The sequence below is a fragment of the Ambystoma mexicanum genome, chromosome 3p (assembly GCF_040938575.1).
Source record: "Ambystoma mexicanum isolate Mex_15411 chromosome 3p, UKY_AmexF1_1, whole genome shotgun sequence".
Taxonomy (NCBI): domain Eukaryota; kingdom Metazoa; phylum Chordata; class Amphibia; order Caudata; family Ambystomatidae; genus Ambystoma; species Ambystoma mexicanum.
The window spans coordinates 1,085,007,826-1,085,026,526 of NC_090925.1; the positions used below are offsets into that span (position 1 = coordinate 1,085,007,826).

The window sequence follows — 18,701 nt, forward strand, 5'->3', positions numbered from 1 at the left end:
CCTTGTCTCTTCTACCTCATGTATCTGGTTTTCTCTAGCCCAGTGCGCCTCTGTGGTGCTGTCCAATGCCCCGTTACGCAGTGCCTCTTGTGCCTTGACCAAGGCAAGCCTTGCCCCTGATGACTCAGAGGAGTCCTCTCCGCCTCCTCCACCGCCCATGCGTGCTTCTTACACCTGGAAGCCACCAGTGAGAGCGCCTCCCCCCGCAGTGTTGTCTTATAGCCCTCCAAGAGGATAAGGGCGTCATTTAGGGGTCGCCAGAGGTCTGTGACCTCTGAGGTCTCCCTTGCGACCTCTAAAAAGTAGCAAAAAAACCTTTCTTTTTTGTAATGTAAGCTCCTGGGCTATGGAATTCTATACAATAATTGCTGGACTCATTATAGGTTTATTTCAGGCACACTTCAGGGGGTGAGTCACTGATTTAGTCTTGTTTTAAACGCCTCAACTCAGCCTTCCATCCTTCTGAGGTCGATAAATGAGTACCAACACATTTTTGGTGATATTGGGTGTATATTTTTTCTATATAAAGCGCTTAAGCGTAAGTGCTATATAATAACACATCATTATCATTTGGTCATGGACGTCTGCTTGCATTCACAGTAATTTGGTAATATGGGCCTATACACACTGATCTTAACACTGATCTTAACGATACATATGGTGATCCATTCTTGTATGAAATGTACATCACATTATAGTGATATTGTAACCATATTTTTTGTAGTGTACCATGCTATGTGATGCCACTTTCTGTTTTGTCAAAAGGTGAAAGGTTGTGTTCCAACGCTTCCCGCGATATCACTTCGGGGTGGGGTCAAATGACATCACTTCCTGTGATGTCATCAGGGGGTCAAGGGTCGTGTGATGTCACTTCCGCTACCCCAGGCATTTTGGTGAAATGACGTCCCTGCCAGAGGATAACGGGGCTGTCGACAGTCCCGTGAATACTCCTTGGTCTAGACTGCTCTTTCTTGAAATCCGGGTCCCGAAGGTAATAGGTATTCAGGCGCCAGCACCCGACAGGCTTAGCCTGTCCAGTTATTAGCTCAATGACTAGTGGGGAATGGTCTGATATCCCTCTGGCCAAAAACCTAGTGGACAGTAACCTATGAGATGTGTCCGATGGGACAAAAAAAATTGTCAATCCTTGACAAGGTGGCGTGAACCCCAGAGAAAAAGGAAACCCCTGTTCTGCTGCATGCAGCCATCTCCATGCGTCTATCCAGCCCAGCCCAGGGCAGTGGCGAAAGAGCACAGTTTTGTGCAAATCGCCGGGTTCTTGGTGCCTAAGTGCGTTCTGTCAAGGCCCCGGTCCATCAACTCATTGAAGTCCCGTCCCCCCCCCCCAATCCCCAGCACCCATACGTCCACTTGACTTTGAAGGGTGAGCAACTGAAGTTATGAAAGAAAGAAGATCGGGAGCGAGTGGAGGGGGCGCGTACAATGCTACCAAGCCACAGGTGGCCCCCCATAACTCCCCCTTAACCATCACAAAGCGTCCCCTAGGGTCCAACTTCAACTCTTCATGCCGAAATGGGATCCTCCTATGTAGGAGTATGAGCGTCGTCCCGGACCCCCTCGAGAAACCTGCATGGAATGCCACCCTGTAGATGGATCTGAGAAAGAACGTGCACTCCGTTCCCACCAGATTTCTCAGTGAGCAATACAATGTCTGGGTATTGCCTATTTATGAATTGAAGAACCAGCCTGTGCTTAACGCTTGAACACAACCCGTTGACATTCCAAGTCATCAGGGAGACCGTTCCCTTATGAGCCATCATCCCACAGAAACCTTGTCATGCCATGGGCCAACCACCCCTGCCCGCTCCACCCCCTGCCTCCCTCTGCGCCACCCTTTGTTACCCCGTATCTGTGTAAGACTCTCTCATGCACTGCATACCTTCATAAACAAGACCCTGCGAATGGTACACCCTCAGCTGCTCCTGGAAAAAGAGGCCATTCTTAACCCCCATGGACGCCATTGTTCCCTTAACCGAGTTAAAGGATTGGCGGGTCCTCTGCTTTTCCTTGGTGTAATCTGGAAAAAGCCTGACCCTTTGTCTGTTGTATGTTATCGGGCCGGCCGCCCTCGACATCTGTAGTAGGGCGTTGCAGTCTCTGTAGTTCAGAAGCCGGGCAATAATGGTGCGTGGGAGTGCCCCAGGACTGGGCGGCCTGTTGGAATCCGATGTGCCCTTTCAATAGAGAAGAACATTGACAGCCTTTTAGGGGTGTATGGGTCCGCCAGCCATTTTTCCCGGTAGAGTTTCATACTTGGACCTTCTTCCTTCTCATGCATCCCAAGGATCCGTAAATTGTTAAGTCTAGATCTCCCCTCAATATCCTCAGCCCTTCGCTCCAGCTGGGGGAGTTTTTGGGATACTGTGGCCATTTGTTTTTCCAAGTGCTTCAGGGTGTCCTCTGATTCGAATATACGTTGCTCTGCCTCCCCGACCCTTGTGGAAAGCTTCTGCAGGTCGTGCCTCAGAAAAGACCTTTCCCATGCGAGCCCGTCGATTTTGACTTGCAGCGAGATTCTGGACTCTTAGATGGCTCCCATGATGTCTCCTCCATTACCCCCATCTGCCGGGATGTGAGTTGTGGTGTTGGGTGTGCCACTCACTGTGTATTGGTCCATTTTGTTTTGGAGTCCCTCCTTCCTGGGCTTGTCCTTGGCCATGATGTCACTTCTGGTTAGGACGCACTGGCACTCCCTTTCTCACCTATTGTCTTCACTAAATGCTGCCAGCTCCCTTTGGCCTCCACACACCACTTTCACCTCCGGTACAGATTAGCTCCTACTGCCTCTGTCGCCACCAGACCCTTATCAGTCAGACGGATCAATGCTGGAGCTTTTAGCTGGCCCTATGCCGCCAACACAGTGCAGTTTGCGAGCGCCAACTGCCAGGGCAGTCTCACTAGACCACAGTCCCTCTCAAGGTCATCAGATCCTTCCTGCTGCCATCCTAGCCCTGCCGCCAAAAGGGGAAAGCATCCAAAAGCTCTCCTCCCTTAAGGCATGTGGTATTAGTTGGGAGCTTATGTTGTCTAGCAGGGCCTTCTACGTGCCCTTACTTCGCTAGGCACATCAGGCCCTTCTGTCCATAGGGCACCACCTGCATCCAGTGTCCAACCTGCCCCTCATCTCAGGCCAGCCCTAGGCGAGTCAATATATGTGCCCCCATCTATAGAGGCACTGTTGTTCTTGGAATATGATGGGGCCACTGTATCTAAAATGCTGCTCCCTGCTGGGTCGCACCATGTTATTCTGTTTATTTTGCCACCGCTGCCCAGGCAGTAGTGCTTCCCTCACTCTAGTACTCGCCGGAGCCGGGCTCCCGCCCTCTCATGCCAACTCCCTCTTTTCTCTTTGGCGCGTCCCGGATCCCACCGCCGTATTCAGGCTCTGAGAGTCCACTCACCAGCTATCACTGCCGCAGGCCCAGCACCCTTGTTCCCAGGTGTCAGCGCAGCACAGTTTCACCGCTGCAGACTTTGGTTGTTGCCTGCTGCGGGGTCGAGTCTCTGCAGCCAGCCCGGTCCTTGTCCTTGTGGAGGTCCGCAGGGCCCCCTGTTGCTCATTTGCAGGCTAAACATCCTGATGAAATGCATTTAGCAGAACGTTTCCTTTTTTGCAGGATGAAAAATGCCTAAAATATGAATAGTTGCAAGTTTCAGAATGTAGATTCTTAATCATGGGACGTGCATTGAAATTCAAAAATACTGAATAGCTCTATCCATGTGCGGAATCCCAGAACACGTTTCAACATTGGACATAAAACTTTCCCTATAATTAGAAATGAACTAGATTATTTTTTTTGTTGAAGTTTGTGAATCTGTTTAGTGTGACGGGGTCAGGGACTTGACACTGTCAGGGTGAGGAGGGAACAGGGAACCCTCCCGACCCGGGCTAGGTGGCCTACCATGGTGTATGCCAGAGCTGATCCTACCCTAGAGGCTGGATAAGGAGGTAGGGGTGGGGTGGGGGGAGTGCCTGTCCGTGGCCCACCTAAATGTGCCTTGCTTGCTACTGCTGGAACCACTGTCAATCGCACAATAACTTCGAGCCTCTTTGTTGGCCAGAGTTCTCTTTTGCAGGACTACAACGTTATTGGAGTGTTCTGTGTATCTTATTGAACCATTCACACCACCCATACATTCGCCTGAGTCTAGGCCTTGCACAGTCGCCTACCTTAGTAGAGTTTGGCTAGACTTAAGTGTCTTTTCCCTGTTCACCAGAATAGGGTGGCTTCTCAGAATCTGCCCACATGGTTAAGTCTGAAAATGTATCTTAACCCTGCTTATGTTACGGGTAGACCACCAGTTTGCATGAGGTTACCATGTGCTTAAGTTACTCTGTTTTTCAGTTCTGGAAATTTTAGTTGAATTCCTAAACAGCCCACTCTCTTCCTTTGCCCTGTGAGGAGTGGCTTAAGGCTGAGTGAATAGAGGAAATAGTACCTGAAGCTTGGTTTTTCTCACATTAATATCTTCACAAGGAAATTAGTTAATCTGCCAGTGCTCTGCTTGATGTTTAAGGCATCCCATCTGTCCTTTTGTTTCCTTTTGTTTCTTCATGGAAAGGTGCTTGGAAAAGCAGTTTTAAATGTAATGCTTTTTCTTTTACGGATAGTAAATTGTCTATAACAACACTTTATATACATATTTAAGCAGATTTCATTTTAAATTATAAAGAGTTTCCTCTTCACTTTTTAAGTGTTCTTGGATTCTGCACCTGGGCAGAGATATGTATTGTTTACAGATTCAATAAGGAACTGATTTGACAAGCCATTAAGTATTTCCTTTCCCTATTAAACAGGTGACATGAAGAGGTATGAATACTATCTGTGCCTGTTGCTATATTTTTTTCCCTGCTTAATAAAGATCTCCTTGTTTTCATTGTAGGACATTCTTGGAGCTGCCCTCTCTGCCCCTTTAACATCCTATAAAGTGATTTATGCCCTGCCGATGCTGACCATCAAAGAGGATAAAGGTAATGTATTTGCATCCTCCTTTGTTCTTATGCACATGGTGTAAATTGAGTAGGCTGCAGCCATAGAAACTGATACATCCCATTATCTTTTATTTCCCAAAAGGCACTGGGGTGGTCACAAGTGTGCCTTCGGATGCTCCGGACGACATAGCAGCCCTTCGAGACTTAAAAAAGAAACAGGTTGGTTTATGTGGTTGCGTAAATCAATGTGTGTTTGTTTTTTGTTTGTAAATATAAATACAAAACAGTCTAGTCGGGTGATATCGCTAGGGTGATCAGTCGCTAGCTCGAGTATGGGGCTGACCAGTTGGGCGGTCTGCTAGGGTTGTATCGCTATGGTATTTCAGTGGTTGTCCCTAATGTGGCTCTCCCTGGAGCAGAGTTAAAGCAACAAACAAATCTCTGTAGTGCGATGCAGGGTACTGTTCACAGCACCGTGTCTGAATGTCAGGGTCAATGATCACAGTACCTTCTCGGCGCGGTAGGGCTAATACTCACACCGCTGTTCCGATGTGGTACCCTTTAGATGTGGTTTAAAGGCCTTCTTAACTCTTTAATGGTGTGACGCAGGCCAATATTCACAGAGCTGTCCCAGTGTGGATCATGCTAGTAGTCACGTGATTATCCCTGTGTATGATAGAGTGATACTCACTGTGCTATCCCCGAAAGGCACAGGTGAGTAATCCCTGTACTGTTCTTATTGTGGTGTTTTCTAGATGCAATTTAAGTTAATATCCACAAATCTGTACGGGTGTTGCAGAGGCTAATAATCACAGCACCGTCCCAGCGAGGCACATGCTAATAATCCTGGTGTCATTCCAATTGCAATCCATAAATCTGTATGGGTGCTGCAGGGTTGTCCTCGAAGGCACACACTAATAATCACAGTACTATCCTAGAAGGCACAAGCCAATAAACACAGTACTATCCTGGAATGCAGAAGTCAATAATCACAGTACCATCCCAGACGGCAAAGGCAATAGTCACAGTGCAGTTCTATTGTGGTGCTTTCTAGATGTGGTTCAATTCAGTATGTGGTGAACAATAAGGGCGCAGTGTAGTCTAGTAATCACAGTACTATCTTGGAAGGCAGAAGCTAATAATCACTGTGCTATCCTAGAAGGCGAAGCTAATGATCACAGTGCTATTCTATTGCAGTGCTTTCTAGATGTGAATCGAGTCAGTGTGAGGTGAGCTCTAAGGGTGCGGCGCAGTCTAATAATCACAGTAATATCTTGGAAGGCAGAAGCCAATAATCACAGTACTATCCTGGAAGGCACAAGCTAATAATCGGTGCTATTCTATTGCGGTGCTTTCTAGATGTGAGTCAAGTCAGTGGGTGGTGGACTCTATGGGTGCGGCGCAGTCTAATAATCACAGTACTATCCTGGAAGGCAGAAGCTAATGATCTCAGTACTATCCTGAAAGGTATAAGGTAATAATCACAGTGCTATATTATTGGCTGATAATCACAGTACTATCCTGGAAGGCACAAGATAATAATCACAGTACTATCCTGGAAGGCAGAAGCTAATAATCACAGTACTATCCTGGAAGGCACACACTAATAATCACAGTGCTATTTTATTGGCTGATAATCACAGTACTATCCTAGAAGGTACAAGCTAATAATCACAGTGCTATTCTATTGTGGATGTGAATCAAGTCAGTGTGTGGTGGACTCTATGGGTGCGGCGCTGTCTAATAATCACAGTACTATCCTAGAAGGCAGAAGCTAATGATCGCATACTATCGTGGAAGGCACAACCTAATAATCACAGTACAATCCTGGAAGGCAGAAGTAAGGATTGCAGTACTATCCTGAAAGGTAGAAGCTAATAATCACAGTACTATCCTAGAAGGCAGAAGCTAATAATCACAGTGCTATCCTGGAAGGCACAAGCTAATAATCACATTGCTATCCTGAAAGGCACACGCTAATAATCACAGTACTATCCTAGAAGGCAGAAGCTAATAATCACAGTGCTATCCTGGAAGGCACAAGCTAATAATCACATTGCTATCCTGAAAGGCACACGCTAATAATCACAGTACTATCCTAGAAGGCAGAAGCTAATAATCGCAGTGCTCTCCTGGAAGGCACAAGCAATTATTATCACAGTACTACCCTAGCGGTACAAGTTAATAATCACAGTACTATCCTGGAAGGCAGAAGCTAATAATCACAGTACTCCTTATAGGAGTTTAGTTACCTTGAGTTAGCTGTGTGCCATCTTAAAATAAGTTAGTTATTGCTTACCTCAATCTGTGTGCCACTGATCCAAAAAGCAGCTGTTATAGTATATTACAACGTTAGGTTTTACCTGCCTAGAATAGCTGTGTTCTATTCTTAAAAAGTGTTCTTTCGGTGTAGCTGACCTTGTTCTGCCTGGTGCAATCCTAAATGAGTGTAAAGAGTTATTGCTTAACTTACTTTGTGTTCCACTGAGCTGAAAAGCAATTGTAATTGTATTTCTGATGCTTGTTAATCTGCTTAGAATCACATGCTGTGCATATAGTCCCACATCCAGTTGTCACCGCAGAGTTTTGCATCTTGTCTTTTGAGAATCGAAAGGGGACGTCGGCATAGGCATGACTGTAACACTATCCCTTTGGTGACGTGTAGTGTACCCAAAATTTCCTTGGAGAGATAAGCATCTACGGTGTAACTGTTGCTTGCCCCTCAATCACGACAAAAAGGGTTGTGCAGCTTGCAAGCTCATCCGTCTCAACACATTGAAGGAGCGCCGTGTTAAGCGGTGGGCGGCCTACAGGATGTCGAAGGCTGAATCGAGTTCTCCTGTTGCCGCAACCGCCGATTGTGACGAGGGCATCAGTGAAGTGCAGGCCTCCGACCCGGAGGTCGTTGACCTTTCGGCGGAGCGCTCCCGCTCTGCGTCGTCTGTCCCCGGCCCCGCCAGGCATGGCTCGGGCACTGCTATGGGGAATGTACACCCCGGCGACAAAGACGAACACTCTCAACTCACTAAATACACAACCCCCGGCCAGTCTTCGACAAAGTCGAAGCGGACCACAGTGCCAACGGGCACACCAGAAGTTTCGGCCGTGCCCGGCAACCATCAAGATCGGTGCCCCCCCAGCCGCAGATGCCCCTAGCGACTGGGCGCTCTAAATTGAAGGGCACTACCCCAGTATTCCAAGAACCCTCGAGATGCATCGTAAGAAGGTGTCCGGCGACGACAAGGCCCCGGTTCCGCCGAAGACTACACAACCACAGGCCCAGGCTACACGGCTCCCTACTGCGGAGGACGTTACAGAAAGCATAGCAAGAATTGTTTCGGCGGATGCTCAGAAGCGACAGTCAAAGGATTCGACGACGCCCGCGGGGAAGCCCAAGGATCCGTCAAATCCAAAGATAGGGTAAAGGAAATACCGGAACCCTATGCCAAGCCTAAGGAGAAGCACAGGGACATGCAACCTCTGTCTGTCCCCTGGGAAGAGTTTACGGAAGGCGAAGAAGGTATTTCTTGGGCGTCAAGACACAAATCTCAACGTTTGGCATTAGAGGATCATATACAAGAGCCCTTTCTGCCTCTAGACCCCTCTAGGTATTCTGTCTGGACTAGGGAAACATTTGAGAATTGTATGGAGATGCAGGTTTGTAACCCTCTCAGAGCAATCCACCCCCAAAGGCCAAAGGAAGAAGGCCTTTTGACCCCTGTGGCTAAATTTCTAAGACTCTTTGATCCCTCTCAGGAGAAGGATGTGTACACTTACGACCTCACTGAGGAGGAGGTTCCTGCAGACACTCAGGATGATGATCCTTTCATTGACCCTTAGGATATGCATGACCCCACAGAGGGGTGGGGGGGAAACACGGATATGTGTGACCCTCAGACCTGGCAGTCTCCAAATGCTTCACCTGACCCTGATGTCCTGTGTTTAGATTCCCCCAAACCACTCCCACTAGACAGCCCTCTCCAGTGGACGATCAAATGACGTTTAACGCCATATTGCGCAAAGCAGCAGAACATTTCAAGATCGCCACCGATTAAGCTGTTCCTGAGGCTGACTTTGTAGAGGACATTCTTAAAGAGAAACCGACGACCATCCAGGCTATTCCTCTTCTAAACTCAATTAAAAAGCGTCAGGCTCCCTCGTTATCAACACCTGCCCTCACAAGAGCAGTTAATCCAAGGATAGAAAAACTATTTCGGCCTTCACCCTCTGATCCCCTTTACATCAAAGGTCACTCCACCCCTGACTCACTGTTGGTGACCACTACAAGGAAAAGGGCAGGGGTTCCCCTGTCAAACGGGGAGGCACCCCCTGACAAGGAGTGTAAAAGACTCTACACCCTGGGAAAGAGGGTCACGGCTGCAGCAGCTTTTTCTACGCGCATTGCTAACAATACTACTTTGTTAGCCAGCTTCTCAGATGCTCAATGGGCCATGTTACAGGAAGACCTGCAGCAGGTTCCTGAACCGCTATGGACTTGTCTTCTGTCCATGGTAACCGAGGGCAGAAACGTAAACCAAAGTATACTCAAAACCACTTTGGATTTCTCTGAGACAGCGGGTCGATCGTTGGCTCAGGGAACCCTCCTAAAGAGACATGCGTGGCTAAGAAACTCTGGGTTCAAGCCGGAAACTCAAGCGTCACTTATTAATTAATAAACCGTTGGAAGAATCCAACCTATTTGGAAAAGCAGTCGATGAAGCTCTTGAGACTGCAAAGAAGGAGCACGACACCCTTAAGACGCTACATCAGATTACACAAAAGCCCTCCACAAGGCGAGGAACTGGATCCAGACGCCTTTTTCGTGGCCAACGCTTTCCTCAAAACCAGTACATCTTGGGAAATAATTGGTCCTCTCTACAATGAACCAGTGGATACACCACCCCGTATCCCCAAGGCGGTCAGCGTCGTGGGAAAGGAAGGGGCCGGAACTCTACCCCCAGAGGCTCCTCGGCCTCAGGTTCTAAATGACCCAAAGATCCGGGTCCCCTCCCATGCCTCCCCCAGTCGGGGCCGGCTAACATTATTCCTTCAGGCATGGGAGGGAATAACTACAGACCAGTGGGTACTGAAAACCGTGGCCCAAGGGTACTGTATAGAGTTCTGCCAGTCCCCAAAATTCAGACCTCCACGAGCAAGACGATAGACCATCTGCGTATCCTTCTTCAGGAAGTTGAGACACTACAAGAAAAGGAAGCCATAGAGGTCGTACCTCTTTCACAGGTAAACAAAGATATTTATTCAGTGTACTTCCTTGTACCCAAAAAAGGATCTCACCATGCGCCCTGTATTAGATCTGCACCCAGCGAACACATTTGTAAAGTCACAAAAGTTCTGCAAGGTCGGTGCACAGAAAATACCTCAGATTCATGGTACAAGACAAGCACTATCAGTTCAAAGTACTACCCTTCGGCATAGCCTCAGCACCAAGGGTATTCACAAAGGTACTGGCAGTTGCAGCAGCACACCTGCGCAGGCAATCCATTCCGGTTTATCCTTACCTCGACGACTGGCTCATAGCAGGGGACTCCTACAAAACACCTAACACTCCACCACCTAAGGCCCACAACGGGGCCCTGCCTCCATCCCCTCTTCCTCTCCCACTCTTCACCTCGAGCTGGAGCCCTGCCCTCCGCCCTCCGGCACCCTCCATCTGCGCTGGACTGACAATCACACGGCGCTATGCTGGGGGTAAGGTATCTGGAGACATTATCATTGACTTTGCGTGGCAATGCGAGTGACTTTTCATCTTGGTCGGAATGCTCACGAATCGATCGTGAATTTGAAACATATGGCTGCTGTGTCCAGCATGATGCGTCCATCTCACTAGTTGCTGCCTGCACCTTTTGTTTCATGTGTTGCCCTGCTAAATGCCACCTTGCCGAGGCCCTCCAAGATGGCCGTTCTTTCGTTTTGTTTGCCATTTTGAGGAATATGTGATTTGTTTCCTGCTTTGGTGGGCCAGCCCCTGCCCCCTCTCCCATTGGTTGCAATTGGCCCCTTTAGCCAATGGCTGCAACCGGGAGGCGGGAGCCGGCCGCACCACCTAAGGCCCACAACGAAGGCCCTGTCTACCGCTGTCCACCGCGGTACGCCGGATCGCAGGCCCCTCCGTGAGTGCCTGTGTGCCCCCCTGCCCCTCCGTGAGTGCCTGTGTGCCCCCCTGCCCCTCCGTGAGTGCCTGTGTGCCCCCTGCCCCTCCGTGAGTGCCTGTGTGCCCCCTGCCCCTCCGTGAGTGCCTGTGTGCCCCCTGCCCCTCCGTGAGTGCCTGTGTGCCCCCTGCCCCTCCGTGAGTGCCTGTGTGCCCCCCTGCCCCTCCGTGAGTGCCTGTGTGCCCCCCTGCCCCTCTGTGAGTGCCCGTGTGCCCCCCTCCCCCTCTGTGAGTGCCCGTGTGCCCCCCTGCCCCTCTGTGAGTGCCCGTGTGCCCCCCTGCCCCTCTGTGAGTGCCCGTGTGCCCCCCTGCCCCTCTGTGAGTGCCCGTGTGCCCCCCTGCCCCTCTGTGAGTGCCCGTGTGCCCCCCTGCCCCTCTGTGAGTGTCCGTGTGCCCCCCTGCCCCTCCGTGAGTGCCTGTGTGCCCCCCTGCCCCTCCGTGAGTGCCTGTGTGCCCCCTGCCCCTCCGTGAGTGCCTGTGTGCCCCCTGCCCCTCCGTGAGTGCCTGTGTGCCCCCTGCCCCTCCGTGAGTGCCCGTGTGCCCCCCTGCCCCTCTGTGAGTGTCCGTGTGCCCCCCTGCCCCTCTGTGAGTGTCCGTGTGCCCCCCTGCCCCTCTGAGTGCCCGTGTGCCCCCCTGCCCCTCCGTGAGTGCCCGTGTGCCCCCCTGCCCCTCCGTGAGTGCCCGTGTTCCCCCCTGGCCCTCTGAGTGCCTGTGTGCCCCCCTTCCTCCCCTGAGTGCCTGCTCCACCCTCTTTGCTCTGCGTTCCACCCCCCTTCCTGCCTCCTTCCCTTCCCACCTCCTCACATCCATCCTCTTCTACTACCTTTCCTACTCCCCACTCCTCCTCCCTCCTCTCAGACTTCCCCCTCCTAGCACTTACTCCTATCTTTTGTTCCGTGACTCTCGATAGCAGCTTGTCTGTCCCCCCTCCTCCCCCCTTGTTCTCTTCCTCCCCCCTCCCCTACTTTCAAATTTGTCACCGACATTTTTGTTCAGTATCGTGCCTTGTTCTCCTTTCCCCTCCGTACCCTTGCCCCCTCCCACCCCTCCTCTTGTTACCACCTGCACTGCGTAAATTGTCATCAGACATAGTAATGTTACTGCTTGCTTTGTTCTCCTCCTATCCATTACCTCTTGCCTTACTTGTTCTATGCACTTGCACTATCAGAAATGTCGACAGGCCTATTATGATAGTTATTTTTACATTCTGTACTGCTTCAAGGACTTTGCTGAATGTAACTGTATTTTCCTTTGCTCCCCTCCCTCCTTGAAGCGCTTTGAAACACGTTGTGTATAGGCGCTATATAAATAAACTATCATATATCATATCATGTCTGTCAAATACCCAAAGAACAATAGATCTTTTTTTCAGCCTGGGATTCTCAATCAACGAGAAGAATTGCAGCCTAGACCCCAGTCAGGTTGAGCAGTTCCTAGGGGCTCTAATTAGAACAAAGGACGGCCTTGTCTTCCCCTCCGAGAGGGTCCAAAACATGCTGTTTCAAATCCCTCAATATGTAGCCAGTCGAGAGGTGACGGTACGCAAAGCTATGCGACTGTTGGGAATGATGGCGTCCTGTATTTATTTGGCTCCTCGCACGCTTGGGCATGCGTTCAATGCAGGAGTGGCTCAACAGCCAGTGGTGTCAGGCCAGCGGACAATGGGACGATCTAGTGGTCGTCTCACCAGCCCTCGTTGTCTTGCTACGGTGGTGTTCGAGGGAGAACCTCTTGAAAGGGAAATCCTTCACCACCCCCGCAGTGGAGGCCACTCTAACTACAGATGCATCTCTCACATGGTGGGGAGCTCACCTGCTTCAACAAACAGCGCACAGAGTTTGGTCGTCAGACATAGCATCCAACCACATCAATCTGTTGGAACTGTTAGTGATATTCGAGGCGCTAAAAGCTTTTCAAACTCAACTGCAGGGAAAGACGGTCCTGATCCTCACAGACAGCACCACGGCCATGTACTATCTGAACAAACAAGGGGGCACTCACTCTCCAGGGCTGTCCAAACTATCCCAGAACATTTGGAAGTGGGCTCTCAAACACATGTTTCTGCTGTCTCAACATGTTCCAGGGGAACTCAATCTTCTGGCAGACGCATTCAGCAGAGGTTTCCCACTACCAATGGAGTACGAATGGCGATTACACAAAGACATCCAAGTGAGGTACAAGTGAGCTGTTGAGCTGTGGGAGAGGACTTTGTGCTTCGTGTTTTCTACGTTGTGTTTGGCATTTCATTTTTTGCGAGTGCAAGGTCCTATGCACAAGAGGAAGGACGACCTGTAACCCGAGGCGAAACGCTCCCTGTGGACATTACAGGCTGCCTACATTATCCAGAGTAAATATCTCTGATCTCTGACTGCTTTGAAGCGGGCATTTGAAGTGGGCTGGCTAAGAACTGGTGGGCTGGCTGAAGTGGGCTGGGCTAAGCCACCTTCCATTGCTGAGGGTGGGTTGTTGTGCACGTTATCGTGCAACCTATTTACGTTGCTTTTGTCTTTTGTTATTTTCTGTTTTAGAATCTGTGTGTATACCCTTCAAGCCCCGCCCCAAAGCTCCCAGCAAAACTCAATTAACCACCGGATGTAGCGCATCCAGCGCGCACATCCAAGTGAGGTACAAGTGAGCTGTTGAGCTGTTTGGGTGTGCGAGTGAGTGTGTGAGGGGACATATGTGTTTGATTTTTGATTTTTTGCTTTGAAATTTAGGTTGTGTTTGTTAAACAATTTCTGTTGACGTAATTATTGCTTGGTTACTTGTAGTTTTATTTTTCTGAGAGATTTTTTAACTATTCTATAAGTATTATTTATACCATTTTGTTCTGTATATGGCTTACATCTATTTATAATGGCCAGCGGTCTACGCAGCAAGGCATTGGAGCCAGTACGTGGACGCCCCTGTGAACCTGCAGTTTTTAGTGGGCTAACAATCAACAGTATTGACTCCATGGTCTGCTCTGGGAATACCTCGTATATTGACCCATTACCTATGGAAAAATGTAAGGCCCTAGAAATTAAAGAAACAGCCACTAACCCATCTGTTCATATTGCGCAAATACACCTTCCCCTATTGGGGGAACTGCAAGATGGTACTAACTTAGAGAAACTTAGCACTCCTTTACGTGTTCATGGAGGTCTAGCTGAATCCGAGCATTTTCCTCCTCGGAATGGGTATGCCTCCCCTTCTATTACATCTCCAAAGTGGAATGGAAGTAGCTTTGGGTTGGAAAATATTATTAACCCTGACAAACAAATACGAGCCTCCATTGAATCGATAACACCTTTGGTATCACGCAATCTTAAGAGTAATTCGAATCTGTCTATTCCAGTGTGTGCGGAGCAGACCCCCCAATGTTATACAGAGGTACCATTGATAAACATAACATATAGCCCTATGAATAGCGATATACACAAAGAAACAATTTCAGATTGTTGTAATTACTCTCCTGAATTAACTCAGCCAATGATGAATTACAGTTTACATGATTCCATATCAAGAAATTCGACTTCTGATAATAATGTTGATGCATGTCCATATACTTTCCCAGTGATTATTAGGATACTAGATTTGTTGGACAAGTGTCATGATCTATCTCATTTGGAACTGAGAGAGATTAAACAATCAATGAGGAAGGTTGAGTCGAAATTAGATAGAATTGAAGTGTTTATGCTGGCATGTGAACTAGGTGTCTCAAGACAAGCCCACGCTATGAATGACAATAACATAAATGCCCATTGGAGAGGTGAAAAAAGTACACAAACAACAAGTGAACTGATGGTTGAAATAAATGGTTCTAAAGATCCTATGAGCATGGACCGAGTATAGGTTCGATTAATGAAGAGTTGCTTGTATTAAGGGCCTTGATAGGTGAACTTAGACAAAAAACTCCAATAGTTGAGGTGATGGACAGTCCATGTATGGAGGGATCTGATAGTCCGGATAGTCCATCGGCTTTACTAAATGCTATGGAACATTCTAAAAATTAACAGGAGGCCTCTATTGGTACTAATGATGTAACGACCTTTATGTCACAAAGGATTACGTGCATTAAAACGAACAGCTAAAAGAAAAAGAGAGGCACTTTTGCTGTTAAAACAAAAGGATGAGAATAAACACACCGAACAGATATCATTTGAATCGGTGGAGCCTTTGCAAAACAAATTAGTACAACATGGTGACGATGATCATATTGATCTTGCACAGCTCTCAATTGAGAACCAAGCAGTACTCTTGCCATCGAATTTGAAACAAGGCGACCACGGTGATAATACCAATGATCGAAAAAAAATAAGAACCAATCTGCCTTTGCACCAAATAAGCAGTGCAATGTATCACTGACAGAACCGGTTAATAAACTGAGCAATGAATTGCTACCGGCACATGCTCCCCAGGTTATTAATGACCAAGTCTTGAAAAACATTGCCTATCTCCAATTTCTGTTGACAAACTGCAACAAAAAAAAACATGAACTCCTACTTTACAGTATGTGGTAGAAGTTGTTTGACGAAACTTGTGAATTTGTCAAGTGCCACACCATTGCCTAAAGTGAATGAAATCATCCCCTTAGAACCTCAGAGCACGCTCCACCAGAGGAGATCCTATCTGGAAGCATGCCAATACACTGGAAAATCCAATGAGTCTAACATTTTGGTTGAGAAGGATACTTTTCTTATCATAAATGGTGCTAGTAAAGTGAGAGAATTACCTGAAGTTATCTCGTCTAAAACCCTTGGTAACACTATAGGAAGCACATTTGAAAGCAATATCACCAATCCTCCTATGACTGAGGCCAAGGAATGTATCTCACATGGTCCCGGAGTTTTTAAAGATTGTTATTTGAATCCTGGAACGGCACAGATAGATACAGACCGTGCGGAAATGTTGAGAACACTAAGAATGGCAATGGATGAGGGCTTGATTACATCTGCTAATATAACTAATGGCTTGACAGACAAACTAGACAATAGGAAACCAGTGCATTCTTCCCTGCCTTTAAATCCATCAATAATGTCACAGGATAATGGTGGCACTTGTAATACACAGGTTCCCTTAGGGTCCGTAAATGAGGGTCCATCCACAAATGTAACAAATCTGCAAAGGAAGGAATGTCAACATAATATTATTGGACTAGAGGGTAATCCTAGTGTCTTGGGTTCTACACATATCAACAGGGCTTATTTTCTGGGGATATCTCGCATTCCGCAATTGAGATCACTCACTTCTAAGGACTTTACAAGGATCTCTTTAGCAAGTGTTAACAACCAAAGAATGATCTGCTATTTACCTTCGGAAGCAATCCTGAAATATATTTGGTCATTCAGGGCAGAAATAAGGGAGCAAGGCTTTACCTTATTTACCTTTGGTAATGAACAAAGTGCAAATGAATTCATTGAATACTCTCAGCAGGTGGAAATTGAGAGTGGCAACAAGGGGTACGAAACTAAAAGCAATACTACTGACCAAAACCAAACAATGACGCATCTGATAGAGTTAGCCGCCAATAACGGTAATTGCCATTAATAACAACATGAGATGTGATACTCAACTTGTATGGGAGTCAGACACTCTTCTGGGTGTAATACTGAGTTTTATGAATAAACAAACTAATCCAATATTACTAACAAACTTATATTGGAACCCTGCATCAACATCCATTGAATCTCAATTTGATGAGTTAGATAAATGCTTTGAAATATTCTATTCACAAAAGGGTATCTACGACATTTTAATTGGAGGTGATTTTAACTCTGTATGTAACCAGAGGAAGTATGACTCTCAGTTGGGTAATTGTTCACTGCTAATGCGGAAAAGAGGAAGGTTATGGAAACTCTATCTCAAAGATTGGGATATTGACATTGTTGAATTTGATGTGAATGGTCCACATTTCACCTGGAGTCGTGAGGGAAAAACGTCCACGATTGACAATATAGGCTTATCTCATAATATCTGTCATCTAACTGGTCCTGCAATGATCTATCCCATAAAGCATGGTGATCATGCACCATTATCAATAACTTTGAGGATTGGTTACTCCAGATTAGGGATGGTTCCTGCACTAACTCTCTCTGAAGTAGATCGCTCTGCGATATCCCTTCGATGGAATCTTGGCCTTTGCAGGCATTTTACAGCATATGTATCTAGAGGCATCAATATAAATCATCATATGTGAACTATAGAAAAGGAGATGATTTATGTAAGAACTATAGATAAGGCATTAGTGCATTTTCAGTCAAACAGTGTAAGCACGATTAAACATCCACATAGTTTTGATCCTGAATGCAAAATGTTAAAAGGGGAAAAAACAGAGAGTTGAGAAATTTATCAAAGAACCAACCTAGTGCTTCGAACTATGCCGAACTCAAGAGCATATTATGCTAAAATTTAAGAACAAGATGGAGAGACGTATTCGAAATTACAACAAAGATAATTGTCTATTAATCAGAGCCATTTATAGTTATTACACACGTAATATTTGGCAAACTATCAAGTCCAGCAATAATCGAAGTACGGCTCCTTCTGCCAATTTGATCCCTGCTCAGATCTGGCAGGAATACATGTCAAATAAATTTAAATTGCCAGTAAGATTTGAATCCTTAACCTTTTTATTAGAGAGTTATAATCTACTGGGACGCTTACAATGGTCTTTGGAGGATATAAAGTGGGCTATTGGGAATCTATCCTCTTCTAAATCTCCGGGACCCGATGGAATTCCTCCTTGTCTTTACAAGTCTGAACCAGATATATGGGCCGATATACTAAAAGCTAAATTTGAAAGGATCATGATCTCTGGGAAAATTCCTCAGGAATGGGTAATATCGAATATGATACCGATATATATATATATATATATATATAAAAAAGGAGATCCGCTTCTACCGGTGAACTATCGACCTATTTCTCTGATTAATACAGAAGCAAAAATCTTTGCAGTATTGTTACTTTACGATCTAGAACAATATATTAATAAATATGATCTTTTTTCAAAATTCCAAATAGGTTTTAGGAAGTCAATGAGCACTGTTCTAAATGGCACCATATTAGCTCATATATTATTTGGTACCAAAGGTAAAGATGTGTGCCCTGTCTATATGGCCCTAATTGATATGCAAGCGGCGTTTGACTCCGTAATTCGAAACATTCTATGGAATAAAATGGCAAAAATGGGTATACCGCAATCCTAATATTGGATTGTCCAACTGCATACTAATACATCCTATAAAATACGGATTACGAAAGAGGGAGCAACTACAGACCCAATAAAAACATTCTTAGGGCTGAAGCAAGGATGTAACCTTGCTGCCACTCTTTTTAATCTATATATCTCCGATTTAGACCAACTTTGGAGGGAGTTAAATCTCTTTTCTACTAAATTGGGAATCCTTCGTCTACAATGGTTAGCTTTTGCTGACGATTTAATTTTCTTTGATCCAACTCCATCAGGATTGCAGAATAAACTGAATTTGTTTGAGAAGTTTGCAGAGGAGCACAATCTGAGCCCAAACCCAGCTAAACCGCGATACTGACATTTGGACTAATGAACAGGAAGAAAAAGCATGTCAGATGGCAAAT

General features: G+C 46.7%; 1 protein-coding gene across 1 annotated transcript in view; it reads left to right on the forward strand.

The window, feature by feature from the left end:
• The window catches only part of LARS1 (leucyl-tRNA synthetase 1), an 860,995-nt gene that overhangs the window by 253,758 nt on the left and 588,536 nt on the right, over positions 1-18,701 (forward strand). Inside the window, exons 11-12 of the mRNA XM_069652446.1 lie at positions 4,906-4,993; positions 5,097-5,173. Coding sequence (XP_069508547.1) covers positions 4,906-4,993; positions 5,097-5,173 — 165 coding nt within the window. The remainder of the gene's footprint in view (positions 1-4,905; positions 4,994-5,096; positions 5,174-18,701) is intronic.